Genomic DNA, 25,296 nt, shown 5'->3' on the forward strand with positions numbered 1-25,296 from the left:
ACACAATTGTACACATCAATATAAACAGACAAAAAGGATCAAAGCGTCAGAGGCTCGTTGCTTCTCAGCAGAAAGCTTCTCCACCTGAGTAAACACAGAGCTTTCATCTTCCTATTCCGGTAGCCCTGGGCACATGGAGTGCCGGGAACAGTTCTTTCCACCGTCTAGGTGGATTACAATGCTGCACACACAGTCCACGTACACTCTGCGTGCTCCCTTCAACTGTTACTTTAAAGCTTTGCGATTTAATAAGTTATGGATATCGAACAGACAGACACAATAGGTTGAATCTGAAGTGCTGGCGCTGGGTGAGAACGGAGATGAGTAATGCGTGATGGACAGTTAGAGAACTCCAACTAAAAAACACAAAGAGATAATATGCAAAACAAGTGTCAGTCGTACAGATGGCGTTTCAAAGCAATCTTCAAGTGGCATTTGTGAGCGTGGCCATCCAAAAGGGACGGTTGGTGCATTTCCAAGAGTAGAAAATCCAGTCGTGCACAATGATAACCTGAGTTGAATTTTTTTGGGGGGAAGAAAAGAAACTCAGATAAACAGACAAGAAGGGATTAAAACAAAGGGAGAAAGTGGCTGGTTTCAGAGTTACAGAGAGAAGGGCCAGTTGTCCAAACCCTGGGTGGCAGAACAGCATGCCATGCTTCAGTGGAAACACCACGAACAACCACAACACACAGTGAGAAAACTCACATGGTCTCTTGCAAGAGGAAACGGCGGCGGTGAGGACTCGAGCATTGCCCTGAAAGCAAAACATATCTTTGAAATCATACACATGGACAACAGGAAACTTCTATCTGGGATCATTAATTCAGCTTACGTACTTACCGTGCCTCATTAATGCACTGGCACGGGGTTTATCTGTTTATCTAACTCCTGACCAGGTCACTAAATACACTGAAGATGCTTTACACCACTGACAAAATCAGAGACAGATAAGGCAGTAAAAGTTGACAGGTCAAGGTAAAACTATCATGAGGGATGACATCCGCTTTTCGGAAGTCTAATAATCCCTGGCCGTTTCCGCTCCGAGAGATGAGGGCAGGCTCAGACTGCAGGGTTCCCACAGTTCACATTTGCCTCAGCCATTCCCGTAATATTCCTGCCTGGTGGCACTACTTCAGACAGAGTTATGAGAGCTGCGGACTGGAAGTGGAAGATATTTCATGCAACTAAGCATGGATTCAAATGGCCTTCACAAAACGGACAGAGAGAGGGAAAAACACCCAAAAATGACCATGAGAACCAAGGTGTGCACTGCATCAAAAGATGAAAGAGAAGCCAGAATGTTTGTTGCAGTTTTGTTGAAAATATATTAATGCAGTAAGTGTTTCGGTCATTCAATGTCTAAAGGAAGGATGTAGATTCTGGCAAATCAACTGATATAGTCAGTAGGGTTGGATATCAATAAACATTCAATTTGATTCAAATTCACAAGCTGTTGATTTGATTTCAGATTTACAGGTATATTTCAGTTAGAGTCCATTTTTCTTACATATGATATTCTTTCTCAGCTAATGCAGTAAAACATTATAAAATATTAACTTATTTGTATTATTATCATTATTATTATAAATTACAATATCATTTTACATTTAAAAAAAATTACAAAAAGGGTCCAAACTATGTAGTTAAATTGTTCATTATTTGTTATTATAATTCAGAAAAAACTAATTTGAACGCGGACTATTGAGTTTGTGACTCTTTTCAAACAATTAATTAAACAGACAAGAGTCAGTATTGTTCCAATTATTGGAAAACATGAATAACATGATTAATTGTGTTAATTGTTTTATCAGCTTGTTTTTTTTTTTCAATCAAGTCAAATTGAAACAAAAAAGCCAGCAACAAATGGCAAACAATATCTCTTCAAACTTCATTGATCACGTACAAAAGAAAGGTAACGATTACCGCTCAGCAGCCGTGTCGTTCTGTGAGGCTCAGTGCACACACTCTGACCCATGCAGAGAGAAAAGCAAGCAGGCTTGAGCAATGAAGTTGGGAGTTTAGCATAACAGGTCCCCCACACAGTGTGATCAGATGGGCCGCAGCATGACTCTGAGAGACAGGGCGACCCCCTCATGCGCAAATGAATCTAAATAAATAAGCATACCAAAATGAATTGGGAAAATAAAGAGATGCCTGAAACGTTTTCTGTGCTCATGAAACAGGCTTGAAATGCAAAAAGCCTCTCAGCAGGGTTGGCTGGAGAGCTGAAAAACAGAGCAGTGGGAGATGTCCGGTATGTTCCATTAACAGGTGTCCTCCAGATATACGGAGCTGACCACTGATCAATCTCCCTCGCCGTTATAGATCCAACTGTTTGGGCAAGCATCAAAAACTACTTATTCTGGCTGCAAGGGTTTCCATTTGGCTAAATATTTAAGCAATTTAATAAGAACTGTCACTTCAATAAAAAAGATTTATGACTGGAAGGGAAATAACACAAAACAGAAGCTAATCCATAAAACTTCATATCTCGGCTACGGAAGGGTGGAATGCCAGAGTAAATGAGCTCTTAAGTGCTTTTTCATTTAAATGGCTGAACGGCAGTGTGGAGGGCAGAGCTTAATATTAACAGGCTTAGACTGGCATAATAAAGCAAAGTAAACAGACATAACGACCCAGTCAGGCTTTGTACAGACGGGAAAAGAATGGGCCTTTCATCAGGTTTCGATGTGACGATGACACAGGCTTATGAACAACAAAAACAAAAACATTCTGAAGTGTTGCATTAAAAACCTACACTGAAAATTTTTTGAAATCATAATGGGGGAAAAAAATGAAAGTAAAAATAATATGTTACCATCATAAGAACTATTAAATGGGCCATGAACTGCATCTTTTTATTTGTTTAATAGTGCTTTCTGAGGTCCACTTAAAATGTTACTATGGTTTGTACATCAAATATAGTCATAATTTAGAAATAAAAGGCAATTTTTTTTTACCTGATTTTAGCCTCTGATTCAAACATTGCTCAGTTTGAAGGGGTGTGTCTGCTGTTAGACTTCAATGTAAACTGCTATGATTGGCTAACTTCTTGCATATGGAATAAGTATTACAGTACATGTGGAACCAGAGTACTTTTTTTAGTACTATTACAACTTTTTAGTACACACTTTTTAGTACTATTACAACTGTCAAGATTAACTAATTGTGAAAAGTACTGATTATAGCATTATATTTAGATCTACTCTCCTGGCATGAAAGGTTGCATCTGAGCATCGTAGCCGATGACATGTCTGTTGAGCGCATGAATACTGTAATCTTTAGGGGTGGGAATCTCTAGGCACCTCACGATTCGATTACGATTCAGAGGGCTGCGATAAAACGTTTATCGATGCATCTTTTTTTCTATAGATTTATTTTTTCTCACTGTGTGACTACTTGGTACTTTTAAAACAAAGTATTTTTATAATGATCCATGATGAATTTACTTCCAATATATTTTATTAATTAAACAAATGGAAGTGATTTGGCAATAAATGTTGTATTAGAGTGTGTAATTCGCTTTGCCTTTTCCGAGTTGGGTGAAAGCTTTTAAGGTTGTCCTGGTTTCCACGTCAGCTCTGTTTGATCTGACATGTGTGGAATTAACAGAATTCTGTGCCGAATTTGAATGCTTCCAATTAGATCTCGCTGCAATATTAATTCTGCGATGAATTCAAACACTTTCTCACTGGATCTCCCAGCGCTGTGTAATAACAGTGTCGCGTGATTGAGATCGGCCCATGCACGAGTAAACCTGTTCTGAGCTCGCACTGCGCTAAACGGTCCGCGCAGCGCAGCTCAAACAAATAACGCAGTTTAGTTTCACTTTCGTTTCGTTTGATGTTTCTCGTATGTAACAGAAGTTGCAGCTCTTATCAATTGGACAACGTGGTGGTCACACCAGTACAACCTCTTGTCGCCCATTTGGAGCCCTACTTCCATAAAGTGTGGCTCTTATCCAGGTCCCTTTTCCCTTGAACTTCATAACGCCAAAGTTACGCTAGATTTTAAAGCAGAGGGTGCTGGTCGGATTTCTCGCTCAACAATCATTTTTGACATTTGTGATTCGAATTCAGAATCATCCACTTCTGCATCGCAATGAATCTAAGAATCATTCCCCGAGCCCCACACCATACTGGCTCCTGTCCATCTACCCGCCTCTCTTTGTCCTGACAGGACCCCCTCCTCACGAACCGCATCAGGCCAACAGAGGCAGAGAGGACTTTGAGAAGTTAGTAGCCGTGAGAACCACTTAGGAACGGTGTCCGGCGCCACCGAAAGAGGCCAGTCTGGCCCCCCTGGTGCACTGTGACTCAACAGAGGGCACTCTTCCTCTCACTTTCAGCTAATTAGCTCAGCTGGAGAGAGAAGCAGGGTGCTCCAGAAAAAAAAAGAGAGAAAGAACGAGGGTAAAAAAAGGAAACAGATGACCTCCTCCAGTTGAAGCAGCCTTCGAAATAGCTGACCCACTTGTAGACACACTTTCGGATATTTGCGTGTCCTCAATGCAGTAACCCATATAGCGGTGTAGTCTACATAGGACAGGGTGGAAATGCAGCACTCATCTCTTGTTGAGCAGGAGGAAAGAATGATGGTGTGCAATGAGTTCAGAAAGCCTGGGGGTCTCGTGCTCGTGCATGTGCAGTTCCTCTCTGTGCTCATCCATTGCCGGCACATCTGAGGTAAACAGGAAGAAGATTCACCAACATCCTCCCACGTGACCATTTCCACGCCGATTTTGGCATTGCAGCAAAGAGACGCAGGCCTACCGCGAAAATGCCGCTTATCTAATGCAACAGCTCCATAATGAGCATTTCAGCTTTTTTACAGCACTTTTCATCAACGCCGAGGTCTGATGGAGCTGTGACACATTAGCGCCGCAATAGCTGTGGAATGGATTGTCAAGCAATTTGAAAAAGCCGTCTGAATTCACATCACATATGCATATTAACGGTAATACAAAGCACAATGTCTGGAGAGATGTTAAATGCCAGGGGGAAAATGGACCATGTCTCCACAGGAGACCAACTGAAAGCTATTTCTGTGTAAAGGGACTAAAGGCATACTGATGCGGGCACTGCGAGGGCGCAGAATACATGACAGAAATCTGTAAAGAAAATCTCGGTCATGCTTCTCAACTATCATTGAGTGATAACATGCTCATCACAAATGCTGAAAAAACAGTTTTAGAAGGGCATCTCTAAAGAATGAGCCAACAGCTTTTCATAATCGATCAAACGTTGTTTGCTCTTGGTTTGATTAAATGTTGCAAGCGAAAGGGAGAAGACTGTTTAAAGGCTGGGTTTTGTCTCCAATGCTTTAATATATCTGGTGCATTAATCTCTGTTAATGAGTCATTTAAAGTTTTCAGCACTTGAACACAGTTTGCTGACTCACTGCAATATAGCATCATCGTTTGTTTTGTGTGTCTGAGCCATTAAAAGGTGCCTGTGGGAACAAGAAAACACCTAGGTTTCATCTAAAATTAATAATAAAAACAAATAAAAAGGAGGCAATTACTCGATGGGTGGGGGGAAAGGTGGGCAGTCAACCTATCGAAAGGGCAGCGGACAACATGATTAAGCAAATTGTTAGCTAAAGTGTTGTTGAAATCTGAAACCAGATTCTCACTATAAGGGTTCAAAATCAACTTTCAGTGCCCAATACCATTAAAAGTCAGTGAAATAAAAAGACAGATGTGGGGACCTGTATTCAATTAGAAAAACCAGACACAGCTCAATGACCTCAGAACATTAGCAGTGTCGTCAGGAGCTTTCATACGGTGCTTTAATGGGTACTCACCTCTGAGAGTAAGAAATCTGTCTGAGTGCTTTTGTCAGCTTTTTGGCAAAGAGATTTCTGAGCAGCATGGGTAGATTCCTGTTAAAAAGATGTATGTATCACAAAAGAGTGTCATAGCAGTAAAGTTATGACATGAAACAGTTCTCTGGAATACTTGATCCTGATTGGTCAATCAACATCCTGCAGTCAAGTTATATATTGAATATTTAACTATATGGAGGAGTAGGAGTGCCTAGTCCTTAAAAATAAAATGAGGGAATCAAATATTCAATTTATTCACAAAAACAAAACAAAAGAAGAAAAGTAAAATGACAAAGTACATTTACAATGTAATTTTTATTTCAAAATGATAGTTTAACAATAGAATATTTTTTTATAAATACTTATTTATTTTATTTATAAACATGAATTAATAAAAGGTCTATTTGTAACTAAAAATATTATGAATTATATTTAAAAAAGTCATTAATTCTAAAAACTGATTTATTTATAAAGTGAATGTTTATATATATATATATATATATATAAAAGTTATTTTATGCCCTTTATATATTTTTCAGTAGCTATGTGGAATACTGTACAATCAATCGGTCATTATTATGCAATATTTTTAATAAGCCCTGGGGCTTATTGCATGATAATGACCCTCTGATTGTACGTTCAGTCTTGACTGGGAAAATCAAACACCCACCCTCTCGAACGTGGCAGAATGGCAGACTAATAAAATAAGAAATATGGTGCAGCAAAATTTAGGGCAGCCATACTTCATTAATGACATTCAATAAAGACAGTAAAAATTGACAAAGACGAGCTAAGCCAGCAGACTGCCAGTTTCACCAGTGAGTATTATTTTACGAGCTTTTGCCATGATTTATTAAGCCATTGTGGCCGCAGGTTCTTTTCCCACTAAAAATAGAGTGGAGGTCTCTGGGACGCAGAATCTGTAAAGTGATGATGTCATAGCCAAGAATTTCGTTAATTCCGATTTCTCATCTGGATGCCACATTATGCATGCGTTTGCATCCGTTTGGTACACATGCTTTACAGGAGATAAAACAACCACCGCAGTTCTCAGGTCGAAACTCACATCACACAAAGTTTGAGTCACTGGGCTCTTATGGAGCAGAGAAACTTCAGTGAGCGCAGTGATATTTACCAACAGACTGTTTTCTCTGAGAAAAAGACTGTGACCTTCCGAGACGTGCTTAACACTTTTGGGAGCACATTTTCTGAATTCAGTTCTCGGAGAGAAGACAGATAAGGACAACATCAATTCAAACCTCTACGGGTTTGAGTGAAAGTCAAACTTCCAATCTTTTCATTGAACATCTAGACAGCAATCAGCAAGAATGGAGAACGTTTAAACTAGTAATGCAGTGCTGCAGCTGAAAGAATAAAGGTGTATTCACTTCACACAATCTCACACTGAGATTAGCAGCTCCAAAGCGTCCTGGAGTCATTAGTTTTCAAAAAGAGCTGGTGATTTCCTGAACTCGACTTAATGCGATGCGGTGACTACAAATGGCAGTGTGGACAGGGTTTAGGGAGGCCTTTGGGACCAGTTTTATTTTAGTATTGCTAACATGCTCAGTTTTTATTCATATTTTGAATTAGAAAGACTGCTAGAAATGCCACACAAAATAAATCAGTCATGGATTGTTTGAAACATCATGTGCTTTGTTTGTCCTTTCTGCTTTTACAGCCTCTTTACTGCCCTCTATTGTTTTAATTCGTCCTACCCCCTCCTCTGTGCATATCACACCATCCCATCCCTCTTTTCAGGACCACTAGTCTATAAATCTGAGATGGACCTGTCATATTTCTCCTTCACTCGTCTCTGCTCTAGCTGCTGGGACCGTGAACGTTATGCGTCTCTCAGTGCATGTAAAGCAAGCGACGAGCTGTTTACAGCACGTTAAGTGAGTCTATCAAATATCGTCGCAGTTCAAAGGAAACTGCCGAGCGGCATCTCCATAACTTCCTAACTCTAGCCTTGGGAGAGGCTAAGGAGATAAAACCAACAGGATGTTAAAGCAAACTCTCAAATAAACAAACGAAATTAGGGTATTCCAAAGACAAATGGAGTAATAGAACCTGTTTTTGCAATTGTGACACGGTTATGAAACTTGCAATTATGAAATGTTATATTGAACTTGTCAGGTTCTCTCACCAATTCAGTCTGTAGTCGTACAATGAGCTCGTCTTTCTCCTTCAGCTGCTGTTGTAGGAACTGGTTCTCTTCTCTCACAGGATCCTGCACACAAAGCACACACAAACACGGTAAAAAAAAAAAAAAGAAAAAAGTCAGTCTGTGTTATTCAAGCCATCGCCCCCAGTTTGAATCTGCAGCCTCGTGTGTGGGTGTAAAACTGCCGCGGTTGAGAGGTGGAGGTGTGTTTTCTATGCCGTGGTTTCACTCTCCTCCATAAACTTCACCTGAACTAGCAGGCACTTTCCCACGACCTTGTGCTGTCAGCATCCATTATGTGAGGCTGGGGGAGGGGAGGGAGGGACTGAAGCTTCAAGGGCAGCAGAGGAGGACCGAGAGGCCCAGGAGCAGAGGATGGCCTCCACAAATGACCGAATAGAATCGCCGCCCCCAAAAATGACAGAACTACTCTAAAAGAAGCTATCGGTGGAGATTAGACTGCGCTGGCATGAGGAAGCCGGACACGATATGCATGAGTCGGAGCCCTTCATGAGAGATCAAGGAAGGGGATTATGAGCTTCAATGTCATGTACTTGGAGACATCGTTGTTCAAAGCTCTTTGGCTTTGGTTTCAATGCACTCCTTTTGTTGACATTACATAAACATCTCAAGGGAGCTGATGTCAATCTTTGATGCTCCTCTGTAAAGGAAGCTAATTTCTGCCTGGAGATGATGATGACATACACAGCTACTAACTAGAATTGCTTAATTTGTACCTACAAGACTTTTTTTGGTCTTGCTGAACTGCTACGACCCCATCAGTCAGGCTCAAGTATATCTTCATCGCTACTAAACAAGAATGTGTTCCTTTGAACTCAAATTATACTGGATTTCATTTAGCTTTGTAGTAATGGCCATTAATATGATTACAATATTATTAAAATGGCCATTATTATCATGAGTCACTTTTGAAATAAAAACATTACTGGAAGTGAAAAACAGACTTACTAGGTTTGCTACCATTCAAATGTTTGGAATCACTATGAAACATTTATTATTTTTATTTTATGCTTTTATTCCTTAAGGATTCATTAGGACATTTCTTAAGATCGATTCTAATAAGTTTATAGTAATGTTCATAAGTGCAATTCTTGAAAAACTATTCAGAAGTTCACAAATATTTGTCTTTTGGCCGTTCTTGCCAAAGATTAATCAACTCAATAAAAAAAACCTAAAAGTAAATATTTTCCTGCTGCCTGCAGATTATAGTGATAACATAATAAGAAGACACATTATTTTCATCATGACTGACTTGAGTTCAACACTCAGTCAGGTTTTTTTATTGTGCTGCTGTGCATGTCTATTTCTTCAAACAATGTTTTGTCTTTAGAACAATCTTTTGAAAAAGATAAGAGCATTCTTAAGAATAAAGTTACAGATATTTTTTTCCTCCCAAAAAAAACATTTAAGTTAAAAAAAAGAAGAAAATAGCAGTTAAGGCAAAATTTGTTCTTAAGAATGTTTCATGAATCAAAGATTGTTCCTTGTGTTGTAATGGCAGACCTTCTGCCTTCTAACACTCCGTTTGATAAGACTTTGAGGTGAAGTTTTAAACTCTTCTTTCTTCCCACATTCATTTCTAACTGTTTACCATTAAATCTTTTCTTTCTTTTGCCCATTCTACTTTTTCTTATTATTTGCCAGTTGCAGATGTATCATTTTCTTTGAAACTGTGCCTAAAGGCCAGCAGCATCAAGAGTCTTTCCTTCACTGTTCCAATTGAAGCTGGTGTTTAGTGAGCACTGTTCAATGAAGCATCCAGCTGAGCACCAGTGAGGGGTTTGTTTCCCAAACTAGAGGCTCTGATGTACTTGTCCTCTTGTTGTTGTGGAGCAGGGCTGTTCACTTCTATCTCTGTCCTTGTTAGATGTGGTCTGCTTTATTCTGTCGAGACTATTGTACATGAAACCGCATTCATCTCACAAATTAATGAACTATTCTTCTTTTTAATCTGGACATTTTGAAACCAACATTTGACTTACACTTTCAAATTGGTGTACACTTGCAAGAAAGAGTTAGGCCAGGTGTAGGCAAGTTCGGTCCTAGCGAGCCGCTGTCCTGCAGAGTTTAGCTCCAACCCTAATCAAACACACCCGAACAAGCTAATCAATGTTTTCAGGATTACTAAGGATACAGGCAGGTAAGGGGTTTTTTTAGGGTTGATGCTAAACTCTGCAGGACAGCGGCTCTCTAGGACCGAACTTGCCTACCCCTGAGTTAGGCAACTAAAGTCATTGTATTGCAATTGATATACTTCATCGAGTAGTGTCTTAAATACCAAAATGTACTTTTGACTATTTCTGATCAATGAAATTCTACATTGGCTAACTAGAAGCATCAGTTTCTTTCAAAAACTATATGATTCCAAACTTCTGAATGGCAGTCTACGAGTATAAACTTCAGTGCAAAAGTTTGAGTTTGGTACGTTTTTTGTTTTTGTTTTATAAAGTGTCTTGTTTAGTCTAAGACTACATTTATTTGATCAAAAATGCAGTAAAACCAGTAATATTGTGAAATATGATTACAATTTAAAATAACTGTTTTCTATTTGACCATATTTTAAAATGTAATTTATTTCTGTGATGCCAAAGCTGAATTTTCAGCATCATTACTTCAGTCACATGATGCTTCAGAAATCATTATAATATGCTGATTTGGTGCTCAAAAAAACATTTCTCATTATTTCCAATGTGACAAATAGCTGTGCTGCTTAATATTTTTGAGGAAACCATGATAACAATTTTCAGGATTCTATGATGAATAGATTGTTTTAAAAAAGAACAGCATTTATTAAAAGTAACTACTATTAGTTTTAATGCATCCTTGCTGAAAAAAAGTATTAATTTCTTATTGACCCCAAACCTTTGAATAGTAGTGTACATAAAAAAATAAAAAAAGGTCATGCACTGAGCAACTTATGCAGCAAACAGGCAGAATGTAACATCCCCCAAATCCCTGCCTGTGGGGAATATTTAATTATATCTTAATTATAAAGGTTTAACAAGAGGCACTTTATCTGTGCAGTGCCATGGAAGAGCTCTAGAGAGGTGTTTGGTCACAGTTGCATACACAAACACACACACACACTCACAGATACACAACACAGGACCGAGAGCTGGGTCTCTACCCCGTGTTGTAAAACTGCATTTGAGTGGCTCCTCCATCTGTCTGTCCTAGATTAAATACTTGAGGCAAGAAGGGGACGAAGGACCTAATAAATGAGAACGTCCTACTATCACAGAGCCCTGATAATAAAAGGCAACACTTAACATCACTCCAATCGATACAATCAAAAGTATCCTGGTGGTAGGTCTGGGTGAAACATATTAGATTAGATTTGCTATCCTTCCTAACAAAGAGAAGTTTCAATAGCATCTAATTTTAACTTCAGTTAGAGCTATTACTGCATGTTCAATTCATTACTTTGAATCAATTCAAATTAAATGCTAGGCAAATAAAATATTAGGTAAATATTGTGTTTGTTACAATTCATCCATCCTTGCTGGGATGCTGAAGCCATTTACATTATATACTGGTTCTAAATAAATGATAAGCTTCCTCAATTTAATTGAAAAAGTGAGGAAAACTTGGCTTGATTATTCAATTAACAATTTTTTTACACATTATTTTACCCTATTCTGAATATTATTGGATACTATGGCAGTAATGTAAAAAAAAAATTGCTTCCACTAAATAAGGAGGAATAAATAAAAATCACACACTGAAGTAGTCAATTCAAGATAACACACACTACCGTTCAAAAGTTTGTGGGAGTTTTTTTGGAAAGAAATTAATACTTTTATTCAGCAATTATGCATTAAATTGCACAAAGTTGAAAGTAAATACTTTTACAATGTTACAACAGATCCCCAATTCCAATAAATGCTCTTTCTTTTCAACTTTCTATTAATTGAATAATCCTGAAAAAAATTGTAGCATGCTTTCTTACTAAATATTAAACAGCACTAATGTTTTCAACAATGTTTTTGAAAAGTCAATTTCCAATAATGATTTGCATTAAAAAATATATATATATATATACATATTAGTAACTGCAGTAAAATTATAGCCTGGGAAAACCCAGACGAACTTCCGGCAAATTTAGATTTTCTCTGCAAGTTAGTCTGGCGAAGAGCCCATTCAAGCTCATTTCCAATCTCTCCAAATCGAGGCACCAATCACAAACGTTGAGGCGGGCTTTACAAGATGACGATCGATCTGATTGGTTTTAGGTCTATCCAATTGCGCCCAGAGGCATTTGAGCGACGTCCGTTTCTAAATCGAGGCACGAATCACAAACGTTGAGGCGGGCTTTACAAGATTACAATCGATCTGATTGGTTTTAAATCTATCCAATTGGGCCCAGAGGCATTTGAGCGACGTCCGTTGGCGACGCCCCTTTGGAAGTGAGCTGTGAATGAACCTTCCCCAGATCCTAACTCAGTTACGACTGAGAAGGGTCTGGTTTTAACCAGGCTAGTAAAATTAGTAAAAGGCTGAAGAAAATAAATATAAATAAAATAAAACAAAACATGATACATTTTTTTGCGCTATATTGCCCAGCTCTACCTGGCAGTTTCATTACCAAGAATGGTACAAGTTGAGAAAAGCAGAGAATTTCACTCATGTACTTTGAAGGAAGGCATAAAAAGGAGTAAATGTGAAAGATGTACTCAATTATTTTTGTCTAAGGAAGTTTGTAATGTTATAAACTTCAAACAGGCCAACCTCAGAGTGGCGGGCACAATGACATTCACTTACCAAGGAGTTATTAATACAGGGACTGTATTACTGACAGGGACACCAGGACGAATGAGTTTGGTACCCCAGTCCAAGCTGATTTTACCAAGGTGCAGAGCAAGAGGCTCCATTATTCCCTTAACCGACGCCACGCTCTCGCCGCAGGAGAACTCTTGCTGCAGGCTCTAATTATTAAGAAGGTGGGGATAACAAATGTTTGGTGAGAGAAGTTTTCTGTTCAAAGTAGGACGAAAAGTGACACGGTTCCGTCTCAGGTGGGTGCTAGGGCTTTATTTTTAAAATCTGGATTTTTTTATTTTCTTTTTTTTTTTACGGAATGAATCAGGACAAGTCCCACCCCTCTCCTGTCAGTTGAACACAATGTCAGAATGCATGGCATCCTATTCTAAGCATCTGCCTCTCCCACTGCGTGGCGCTAGGCTACGGATGAGCCGGAATGTCACGTGATTCGCTGCCGCAACCGCCGCTTCTGTTAGCACTCCATGTAGGTCAGTAAGGAGGACAGAGAAAGACACAGACCTCATTTCCACTTCGCAGTATTTTTGAGCCATTCGGAAAAGAAAAGTCCTGATGAAAAACAAAATCCTCTTCTACCAAGCAAAAGCTCCTCAAACACAATCAAAAACCTCTACCAATAACAGCCCTAGCCCATCTCCACAAGATCAGCGCATGTAATCAAATAATCTCATCAAGATAGTGGGAAAATTGCATTGATGGTGGAAAAATTTTTAACTCAAATTGTGTCAAAGAGAGAGGCCAGAATGAAAAGAGTAGAGAGTGTTTAGAAGCAGCACAATGGAGTAGGAAAATTAACAGCATAAAACGGAGAGACCTCTGTCTCTATGCAGTCGTTTAGCACCGTCATTATGTTTTATCTACGGGCTTTGAAATCTTCAGGGAAGAAAAAAAATGAAAGTGAGCCTTTTAAATCAAAGTGTGAACATCCAATGATACCTCAGCAGCAAAGAATGTGTTCATCCACATTATGAATAGAAAAGAAACACATTCCAACAACACTGAATTCAGACAATTACCTTAAAGGGGAGTGATTTCTCACTGCAGGGGCTTATGGGTAGAGAGTGAAGGCTGCTGGCAGGACTGGTCTCAGTGCTCTGAAAGGCAAAGATCATACATATTTAAATGAGCACATGAAAAAAAATATTCCTTCACATTTTAAAATTTGGCCAAATCAAAACAAAAAACACAAAAAAGTAGCAGTTCTCTGTAATGTGCATCTCCATAGCAATATTTGTGGGTGGGAGTGGAGAGGGACCATGATATGCAGCTACTCCACTGACAAAAACAAAAAAAAGCGAACGAGGAGACTATAATAAAGTAGTTTGACCGGGTCTATAAATTTCAAGCAAGGTACAATAGCACAACCATTACAATGTCATTTTGGTAAATGTTTCACAGCAAACATGAATGAATTTTAAGCAGCATTTCAGACTCCATAATTACTAACGGATTCAAGACTGATCCGGCATGTGCTGCTTTTGATTAATGCGTTTTCTGCGCCTGCATTTTAAGTGCAAGGAGAGGACAAGAAAACTGTAATGAAAACTGCAAACATACTGGGGTAATCGAGAAGGTAAAAAAGCAAAAGCAAGACAAACGTTTTACTAAAGCGGATTCTTCCCAGAGCATTCAAACAAAAACTACTAAACGACAGAAGAGCCAAAATTATTTTCTGATTTAAGAATTTAACCTGTTCAGTATTAAAATCTCTGCTCTGAATATAAAGTAATTATCAAAATGGTTATGTATGCAGATGGCTACATCTGAGCTATTTTTGCTGGCGGGAAATGCAATAGTTATGTAAATGAACCAGGCAGGACGCACAAAATAAAAAATAAATAACACAACAAAAAAAGCCAGTTTAATCCACGAAGGATGTATTGCCAAGTTCTGAATGCCAATAGGCAATACAGTACATAAATGTTCAGAGGTTAGACGGCCTTTACTCAGTTCCTGTAATAGAAAAGCTCTAGACTGGTTTCAGAAATTAAATATGAGCAGACAATCTATGGTAATTCGACATTTACTATTTTGCATTTGACTGCATCAAAAACTCTGAACATTTTGAACTCACTCCTTACTGCACTGCCCTGAATTAGTCAGAAATGAGGTATCAAATGACCAAAACACACACAAAGAAAGAAAGAACAGGCTATGCTTAATCTGTTGTCAAGCTAATACAACCAAAATGCACAAGTCGTTGTGATTCTTATTACACTGTAGTTTACAAAAGCTGAAGGAAGATGGCTAATTTGCATGTTAATGAGAAGAGTCAGTAAAGAGGCCAAAGAACTCAACTTCCTCTTCAATATTCATGTTCCTCTGTTGTGTACTGTTCTCTGGACCTTCACAAAGTAATTGTTATTTCAAGGGAATGTAAAACAGAGTTCATGCAGCTACGAGTTGGATAAAGGTGGAATGGAAATGCGGGTGTTCTGGTCAATAAATTAAGTTGGGTGAGCAATACTATAATTAACAGTAAGGGATGACACCAAGAGCTTTTTTTATTATTATTATTGTTGTTGCTAAAAGAGCATTCAATACATTTGCATATTACTACCACAACAGAACTAAAACACCTCATCGATGTTCTGAAATAGTAGGGACACCGTTTTAAAGTTCTGTACTATTTTGTCTAACTTTTGGCCCTCTAGAGGTTACAAAAACAAAAAGGCATGCATTTTGCGGAAGAACATTGTTTTGGATGTGCTTTGTCTGCATGAATGTGCAAAGAAATATGACCCTTCACAATACATCAGTGGTTCTCAATGGCGTTCCTTGGATTCATTATGTAGACTACACCTGCATTCTAAACGGAAGTATGGTACTGTTTATCGTATTTATTTACAGAAGTATATTATATTATACCTCAAACTTCTCTAAAAAACACTACTGGAGTCTGTACGTGATGACGTTGCAGGCAGTGGCGTAGCGCAAATTCACGAATTAATTTTTCGAAGTGAAGTAAACGAGTAGAAGGGAGTAGTGAGCACTGCATGGGGACCCTGGCTGCATCCAAAAGCTGAAAAATGCTGCCTTTCGGAGGATGCATTCCAAAGTAGGAAGGTATATAGCCACGTCCAAATCCAATGTTAGCTTCACTTCCTGTCTCCTGAGATACCTTCATCTGATTGATTTTTTAGGGCAGCATAGATGTGTCCTTTGCTGCCTTTGATATCCCACAATCCTGTGCGTTCCATTCAGTGACAGTTGAACTAAAAAATAAAGATTGCAACTGAAAGTTGCTGTTGGTGGTCAGTTTCTGTGTAAATGTATGTTTTTGACCGTTTTCCACTTTTGATGTTATTTCTAGAGAAATAAGATGTTGTAGTAATATATTGTAGTATAATTATAAGTAGAAATTAAATATTTGCTTAGTTATACCAAAGCTTGTTCTATTATGTTGTAGATCATTAAACCGTTATGCTGTCCGATCAGAAGCCTGTCCAAAATCAGTTTCACCAGGTACCTTCGTGAGCAAATGCTGCCTGCTAAGTCATTGCCTGATATTGCAAGATACACACTGTATGATTTTGGGCTGTCCCAGACAAAAGATGACCAATCTTTGAGATTACTATGGTCGTTGCTCCTAAACGGTGCTCCTACGTCGTACAGTGAGAGAGGTTCAAAGACGGCCTTTGTCACGGTCATACGACCAAAGACAGCCTGCGAAATTTTGCATGAAAAATCGCATGTATGAGATTTCCTGCGAATCCATTCAGTCAGGTCTAAAATATAAACACTTATAATAGGCTTAGCATAGTAAATCATGGTAAGACAAAAACAAGTTCATCTAAATTTACTCATTTGAAAAAAAAAGAAAAAAGTTAAACGGTACCTTTAAAACCATTAAAAAAAAGAATAAATTACAATTCATTACAAGTGAATTCAGGCATCACGACATGAAAACATTTATATTCATTTTGAGATTTGCTCAAGATTAAAAGCATCATATTAGTGCGTTTTATTTTATAAAAAAAAATTAAGTAATCTAAATGTAAAAAGGTGGAATTTCCATGTACAATTAAATACACAAACCGATACCGATCAAAAACATAAATATCAATAAAATATAGGCCTGTAACCAATACATTTCTATCAAAAACATTAAATTTACAAAAATATTAAAAGTACATCCAAACTGTACATGGCAAACAAAAAAAAAACAATTCTGCAAACAAATGATACTAGACCTAGACTTACTGTAATGTTTCACTGGCTGAACATCAACACTGGCACATTTTTCTACCCCTCACAACCTTGTTTTCATCCGTGTCACACCAAGTATGGCGTCTACTCTACTCTAAGGTATACTTACTGACTGAATGTGGCTCTTTTGAGTGTGATATCCTCCTGGTGTTGGCCCTGAATGATGAGGCATGAAACTGGCAGGGCACGGACAGCTATTCTACCTGTTCTAATGTACCCGTGATGAAGGCCATAGCAGCTTCATGAATCAACTGTCAGTGTGGAACATTACCTCCTGCAGGGTCCTGCGTAAGCGCAGCAGAAGAGTCTTTACCGCTGTGCAGTCCTGCTGCATCAGCCTGAACGGCAACGCTTCCAGCCCGGCCAAAGTTTCATCATCACGAGACAGACAGAGAGACATCGGCCGCTGCTCCCTGGAAGGATCATTAGAAAACAATTTCTGTGAGCAAGAAAAAGTCTGAGTTTTGGGGTAATGATACAACAAAGACACAGAAAAAATGGATTTCCAACATATATTGGCAAATGAATGTGCATAGAATGCAATACATCAGCATTTAATAAAAATATAAATTCCAAACATGATTCAAACTAGAATCAAATGTAAATAACTTTGTTTTAGTCTATTGATTGCATCCAGATTTATGGGCAAATGAACAGATAAATCATTTATGTAGAGAATGGGATCAAATTAAACTTGATTAGGAGAGCTTCCTGAAAAAAAAAAAACAGAAAGGCAAAGGTTCAGAGTGGAGAAAAGACCCTCAAGAGATAATGGAGTGGGGTCTTCATCAGGCCTTTCATTCAGTCCAAGTGGATACTAATCTATATATAAACCCAGAGAATTATACCGTCAAGAGGTTTCAAAACATAATTGTTTTCCAACCTACTAAGACCTTGACTGAACTAGTGTTGTATCTATTCACGATACCGGAATTTCCAAATTCGATACGATGACTTGAGTTGAAAAATATTGATATTTGATACAAATTTCGATAGCACCGGGGAAACTGTCATATATACCATCATACAGATTATTTGTTATCATCTCATTATTATTTTTTATAATTTGGGTAATTTTGTTGTAATAGCTTACACAAAGCACAGGGAAGCATTATTTAAATAGTTGAACTAGTTTTTTTTTAAAGACAAGTAACAAATTAGTAATGAAATAAGAACAAAGACAAATTGCAAATGATAGCACAAATAATTTAAATAGAATAAAGAAACAAATGAATAGACATGGATTTAAGTTTTTCAGGTAGGTTTTACAGTATATCCGGGTAAAAGAATACTACAGAAATGAAAGTAATCAAATGTAACATAACACTAGATAATTTTCATTATAAAAATTAAATACAGATTAATGCTTACAATTAAAATTACAAAAGTTATTCACTCAAGAGCAGCAAGTGATTTTCTCTTTGTCTTTTGTTCTTTGATTAACATGACAAGGAATATTGGCTGGGCTGCTGTCACTTTAAAGGCTTATGCACGGATCCAATATACTGTTACATAACATGCGTTTTCTCTAAACTATTTACGTTCCAAAACTGACTGTTTTTATCTGAATACTTAGGCAGGACAGACATTTTGACATAATTCTGAATGCATTTGACCGTTTAAGCACGATAAGCCATGAAAAATAAGTCAATTTGGTACTCGTGAGCTGTTTGAGAGGCGGCTTTATAAGAGTGGCACTTACTGTATATAGATCCGATGTGCACGCGCTTTAGGTGTGAGCACGAAACCTGTGATAATCACTAACATTATGCACAATACAAGTTCTATACAACGGGAGCGAATGAGATGAGGGAGTGAGAAGGGGCGGGTGAGTATCACTTAGTTGTCGGAGAGATGAGAGACCGAGAACTCGCAGGTGGGTTCTGTGTATCGATACTGCAGAAAAGGAATACTGAAATATCAATACATACCGAAATATCGGGTTTTTTTTGACAACATTAGACTGAACAACAAAGTTCACATATGAGATCAATGTAAGGGGAATTAAACGGGGTGGGGGGTACGTCTTTTCCAAGGATGACGTACACAAAATCAAAGACTTCCCACCCATGCAATATCTTTTTTCAAGACAAAATCTCTTTCAATCTCTCTTCATTTTTAAAAGAATAAAAGCCCACAGTTTATCAATACCGTATATATCAAACATATCTTCAAAAGGAAGCACATATAGTATTTGGACCAATAGAAATCTATTATTGAGAGTAATGAGAGCAAGTATTTATGCTTTTAACAGGGTTTAAGCAATAACAGAAGATCAAAAGGAACCTCAGAGTTTTCGATTAGAATTAAGCATCGATTCCCTGGAACCCATACAACAGGAGAGTCGCAGAGTCCGTAAACACAGGGAGTCTTCCAGACAAACAACTGACACTTTTGTTGTCGTTTTTCATTACCACTCTGTTTATTTCAGGGCCTTTGTGGCGAGTGTCCTTGGAGCTGCAAGAAGAAAGTGAAATTTCACTTTGCTACTCCTTGGCAGGTTACAAGCTTTCCATCTCACACTTGTCAATTAATATCACCTTCTAAAACACCCTTCCAGAAAAATCGGGATGTTTTCTTTTTCCTCAATCCATAGCATCGACTGCTAAAAACATACTATGCATGCTGAAGTACGCAATCAGTTGTTTCTTCTTAAGTGAATTTACGAAAGATTTCATAAATGGCTTGTGTTGCTAAATGCCTCAGAAAGCAGACAGAATCCTGACTTATTCATGATCCTCACGCTGAGACATGGCATAGGAGAGGACGTGCTCATTCAACATACTCATTAAAATATTAGAGCCTGTATAACTCAGTCTGCACAAAAAGCCAGCAGCAAAACCACGCTTCATACTTTGTTTTTGCCTGTGAGAACTGACTATGCCACCTAACAGATTCCTCTAATATTGCCTTTTACTGTGACACGAATTTGTTAAAGCACGGTATGTAAAATCGATCACTGCACACACGACTTACAAAAGCAGAAGTATGAAAAAACAGTGTTTAATTCTTTAAAAAAGGAAATCAGAGTGAGCACTGCAGGAGTGATGTCGGGGCCTCTATGATTCGGGTTAACAGCCATTGTGTTTGGCAATAATAACTAGAGTAATCTAAAGATGTGAGGTGAAGGTCACACTGTGACAACACTGAGCCTAATGAACATGCTATCATAAATAGAGCCTTGTGATTGATTTGAAGCAGTTATATGTAGGCAGTTCGTCATTCAAATATATATATGCTCAGACTCGAATTAATTTCAAAAGTTTGGCGGTAACATGTAGCCAAGGGAAAAACGCAACAGTCAAGTAAACATAAAATTACATAGCATTCACAAATGTAAAGTAAAACAGTCCAGTTTTAACTACATTGAACCGTTTGTTACGCATGTATATATTTGATCACAAGTGCACTGTTGTTCAAAATTTTAGGGTCAGTAAGTATAATTTTATTCAGCAAGGATACATTAAATTGATCAAGATAAATCATTTTTAACATTATAAATATATTTACTATTTCAAATATAAGCCCTTCCTTTGAACTTTCCATTCATAAAAGAATCCTGAAAAATAATTTCATTTTTTACAACCGTTTTCAACATTGATAGTTATTTTAAAATATGTAATATTTCACACTATTACTGTTTAACTGCATTATTTTATCAAATAAATGCCTTGGTCAGCATAAGAGAGTTAAAAATAATAATAATAATTTAACTGACTGACCATAAACTTTTAAACTGTAGTGCATATTTATTATTAATAATTCTCCCAATTCCTTTGGAGAAGTAAGTCTTCTTGGCAGCCAAATTCACAATACTTCCAGGTGTGCTATTTCTAGTCATCCACGTTCAGTCCAATTTAGACATGCCTGTATGTCTATGTTAGTTCAAATTATATTACAATACATATTTAAAATTAGGAATAAAAATGTTACCTTTACAATACATATTTAAAATTAGGAATAAAATTTTGACCTTTAGTCAGTAATTCCAATCCTACAGCCCCCCTATTGAGTGTTGCCACATCTATGAAAATATAATTAGCTCGTAAGGCAGGAGTACATCTACCATATTTAGTGTTATGATTTCTTCCAATCATCTATTTACAAGTGGATGGCCTACAATGTCTTAAAATTGCTGCCTACGTTGGTAGCTCACTAAGTTTTGGAACAAAGCCTAAAGATAATTTATGAGATAACACAGTCCATTTACATTTAGAAGAGGCAAAACTGTTATTAATCAAGTCTTGGGAAACACTTTGTCCCAAGATGTACCTAAAAGCTGCTGACCTCAGGGTGTTTTCATTATGCTCAACATTTACACTCAGAGTAACACCTTCATATTCCACTTTAATCATTAAGTCCACTGCATCGCCTCACAACATAATATCCATTATCACCTCATTTCTGGCCATGATCTGATTATGCCACTGAAACACTGTCACCTAGTTTGTTCTTTTATGCATATGACCTCTGCTTAGCAGGATGACATCCTCCCTGCATGAGCTCTCATTTAGAGGCTGTATATTATTTAAAGTTGTTGAGAGGCAGAGCACTGGAGTTCTGTACTGGCATCTGTCAGATGCAAAAGACTCCCTCAGGTGAGTCAATGTTCTGTATTACATCTATTAGCACCATTTTCTCATTAGTCCATTAGCATCCTCATTAGCATTAGGCAAGACTGGCCCTTTGTTCTTTTAATCACATATTAACTTCGCACTAGAGGAGCAGAATCCCACCCATGTTCAGAGTTGCATAAACGTGTTGGAAATTTAATAAGTGATATGATTGCTTGGCTCTAGGAGCAGTGTTCAGATCAGAGAAATGCTCACTGCCCTTGCTAAAAAGTTACTGTAGTTATCAGACGGATCCAAAAATGGTTGCCTTTTTTCCACTGTGGAAACAAGGAAGATACAAAGAGTGATTGCTGTATAAATTGAGTCTACAAGATATACTCATGTTTGATTGAGAGCATGAATGAGAAAGAAACAGAGAGTGAAAAGTGGTATTAAATGAATTTGCATGATCCTCCCTGCCAGCCAAAGACAAATTTTCACACTAGGGGAAAATCACACACATACCGATGTTGGCGGTATGACCATAATCGTACATCAGAGTGCGAGTAATTTTATATCCTGGTAACAGTACATTTACAATATCATTTTGATCAACTTAAAGCATCCTTTTAAAGCTGAATAAAAGTATTAATTTCTTAAAGTACTAGCTCACTGACCCCAATGTGCAAACAATTTTTTAAAGATTAATTATAACATATAAACAAATAAAGCAAACAAGCAGGGCATTATATCCTGCTCTCTAAATTTTATTTTGGTATCGGTCATTAAGGACAACCTACATTGGTTGATTAATAGCATTGCATATTTAGAATCCGCTCTTCCTATGCTCATTTCTTTATGCGACTGGCAATTTTGTTTATCTAAGCAAAACGATTTGACAAACACAACAGACAGCAACAAATTGCTCAAATCCTATGAATGCAAGGATTTCTGGCAGCAATGGTAAAAGTCAACTGTTTTCACACTGCCATCAACTATCTCCCTCAAACTCATTTTTGCACTTTGACTCATTTTTATTACAACGACTAGCTTCAGGCCAGGATCAGCAACCTCAGCGATGACATCATCCCTGTTTGTTTGTTGATTCTGAACTTTTCAACCCCAAACATCTCAAAAGCTTAAATGTGTTGATTCTGCTCATTACATGACGTCCCTTTGGGCTTAATTGTGGTTTATTTAGTTCTAGCAGGAATTAAGCTTTTTGTGGTTGTGGGCGCTTTTTCGGCATTAAAACAATGTTTCTGGTTGATAAAATATGCATGCATTTGAAGGGGTCATTTGTCAAGTCTTACACATACGGGGTTCATTTAAAAATTGACAAATTCCATGGACATTTAACGTTAAATCTTTGTTTCTCCTCTTAAAACTATTAATAGCTCAAAGCTTTCTCCTTTAGGTAATGACTTTTAATTTTCTATTTGAGTAACTTGGTATAGAGGACACTTATAGACATGTCAAAGACCTCAAAATAATTTATTCGCCATTTATGTCCAAGATCCACTTGTGTTTCAACATTGCATGGCTTGTGGATGTGGACAAAGACTGTGTCCAATCAGTGATGTCACAAGCTTCCTTTCTACATGTGACAATGGATTCTGCCGCTGTGACTCAGCCAGATCCCCTGGAGACTTTCCCCAAGCCAGATCTCACACACACATGCTGACTGCGGAGAAATCAACATGACGCCACAACCGAGAGCGTGATCAAAGGTTAGGAATAAATCACACCCCCAACAAAAAAATCCCCACATCTGACTGGTTCACAGTAATTAGTAATGCTCAAACTAAAAGTCTCTTGCACCTTTTGTCGCACCTGAGTTGTCTTTAACGTCCCCTCTCGCTCTCTTTATTCGAATCACCTTGACAGACTTGGGAAAGGAGTCGGAGGAAAGTAGCACAAGGCCAGACATGCTGCCTTCTGTTGTGGAAGACCACAGCTTGCGGAGAGCTGAGGATTCTGCCCCCTGCTGAAGCAAACCTGCTCCTGAAGGACACAAGGAAGAGAGAGGGAGCGAGAGCCCAGCTGGTCCTGAGTTTTGAGTCTCTGTGTTTGTGCGTTCTCTCTCTGGCTAAAGGTGCACTCAGTAGCTTTTTGTTTTTTTTAGTAATCTTAAAGTAGCAGTTTTTGCAGGCTCTTCATCTCAGTGTACTTTTATATATTTATGCTTTACATTTTTAAGAGTTTTTCAAGAGTTTAAACATGATTTCATATGTACATATTAATATATTAGTAATAATCGTAATTCATTATTATTATTATTATTATTATTATTATTATTCTAGAATGCAAATTAAAATTAACAACAATAATAACGTTATTAGTATTATTATTATTTATTTTCATCAGCCATTTAATAAATTATAATTATTATTGTTGTAATTATGTCAGTAGTAGTTGTTAAATATTAATATTAAATAACAGAAGATATTATTATTAAATGCATTTGATTTAAATATCATTATTAATTACAATTTAATACTTTAAAAAATATATGAATTATAATTAATATATAGATAAGTATAAATAATTATCATTAGCAGTAGTACAAGAAGCAGTAGTATGTTTATTTAGAGCTGTTCAGTTTAGTCCTAAACCTGGTAAAGAATTTGCATGTTCTCCAATTCATGAGTTAAGAAATATGGTTTAAATTCATGAGTAAAATAAAATCTGTGATTTAAATGACTTGAGATGTTCACGTTTAGATCCACAACATGAACTACACATTGTCACACCTCATTTTTTTTTTTTTTTGTGCAGTTGTTTGCAACTTTAATTTTTTTATTTTTTTTTTATTCACTGAGCACTTATTAATCAAAAACTGCTATTCTAACCTATTACTACGAACATATTCTGTTATATTCTGTTGGGGACGAATTCGCATTCTATTTGGCCTACAAATGAACATCACGGTACAGCTCTATAGCAAACATACCTGTTCATGGCGGACACCAAGAAGGGTCACCTTGTAGGTAAGAAGAGATTTGAGAGGTCTGACTGAGTATTCCAGTCATATTTTTCAAAAAAAGTTATTAATTTCTTTACGTGTTAAACTTTTAATGATGATGAAAAAAAAAAATGACTGAGCGCACCTTTAAAGAAAAGACGACCAAAATATGATTTAGAGAACAAGGAAACTAAATGGGTCTCATGAACAATTAGATTACTTTCTTCCTCAGACGACCTTGCTGATAGTTTGACTAAATCAGATCAAACTGCAATAAAGACTTTAAAAAAAAATTGAGTTTGATTTGGGTGTTCTTGATTTTAAACTGTGACTCTCTGTTTGAAAGCTATATAAGAGAAAACTCATCATAAACCTTTACACCGTCTATGGCAGAACTGTTAAGATGAACTGAGCTCTTCCCTTCAGCTCTTCCTATAGCTTCATTTTTCTGCCTCTCTTCACAGAGCAAAACCCTTCCTTCTGCCTCTCTTCAGAGCTATAAAATGGGCTAGTGCCGCGTCGCTGAGCGAGAAAAACATAACACGAGCTGCCGTGCATCAGTCTAGCTGACGGTTGATGCGTTTTCCACACCAAAAGACCAGATTTCGCCTTGGGATAATATATCTTGTCACTTAGTCAGGGTGTAGGATTATAGCCCATCAAACAGTGCATCCCCAACTCTAGCTGAGCTAACTCACAGCAGAAAACAGGCCTCCCAGCCACTGTCCATTAAAGACATCTATACTAGCTGACACTTCCCCACCATAATGAAA

General features: G+C 37.6%; 1 protein-coding gene across 3 annotated transcripts in view; it reads right to left on the minus strand.

The window, feature by feature from the left end:
• ccser1 (coiled-coil serine-rich protein 1) overlaps window positions 1–25,296 on the minus strand; it is an 85,843-nt gene that overhangs the window by 28,799 nt on the left and 31,748 nt on the right. For 2 of the 3 annotated variants that reach the window (XM_077223322.1, XM_077223324.1), the window contains exons 6-9: window positions 17,277–17,418; window positions 13,813–13,890; window positions 7,979–8,062; window positions 5,809–5,886 (exon numbers count right to left, since the gene is read on the minus strand). In XM_077223322.1, the coding sequence (XP_077079437.1) occupies window positions 5,809–5,886; window positions 7,979–8,062; window positions 13,813–13,890; window positions 17,277–17,418 (382 nt within the window). Of the gene's footprint in view, window positions 1–1,831; window positions 2,111–5,808; window positions 5,887–7,978; window positions 8,063–13,812; window positions 13,891–17,276; window positions 17,419–25,296 lie in introns of those variants that run through there. The other variant, XM_077223323.1, reaches the window with a different exon arrangement.

The sequence above is a fragment of the Siphateles boraxobius genome, unplaced genomic scaffold, assembly GCF_051911475.1.
Source record: "Siphateles boraxobius isolate OS27281-9 unplaced genomic scaffold, OSU_SipBor_1 9, whole genome shotgun sequence".
Taxonomy (NCBI): domain Eukaryota; kingdom Metazoa; phylum Chordata; class Actinopteri; order Cypriniformes; family Leuciscidae; genus Siphateles; species Siphateles boraxobius.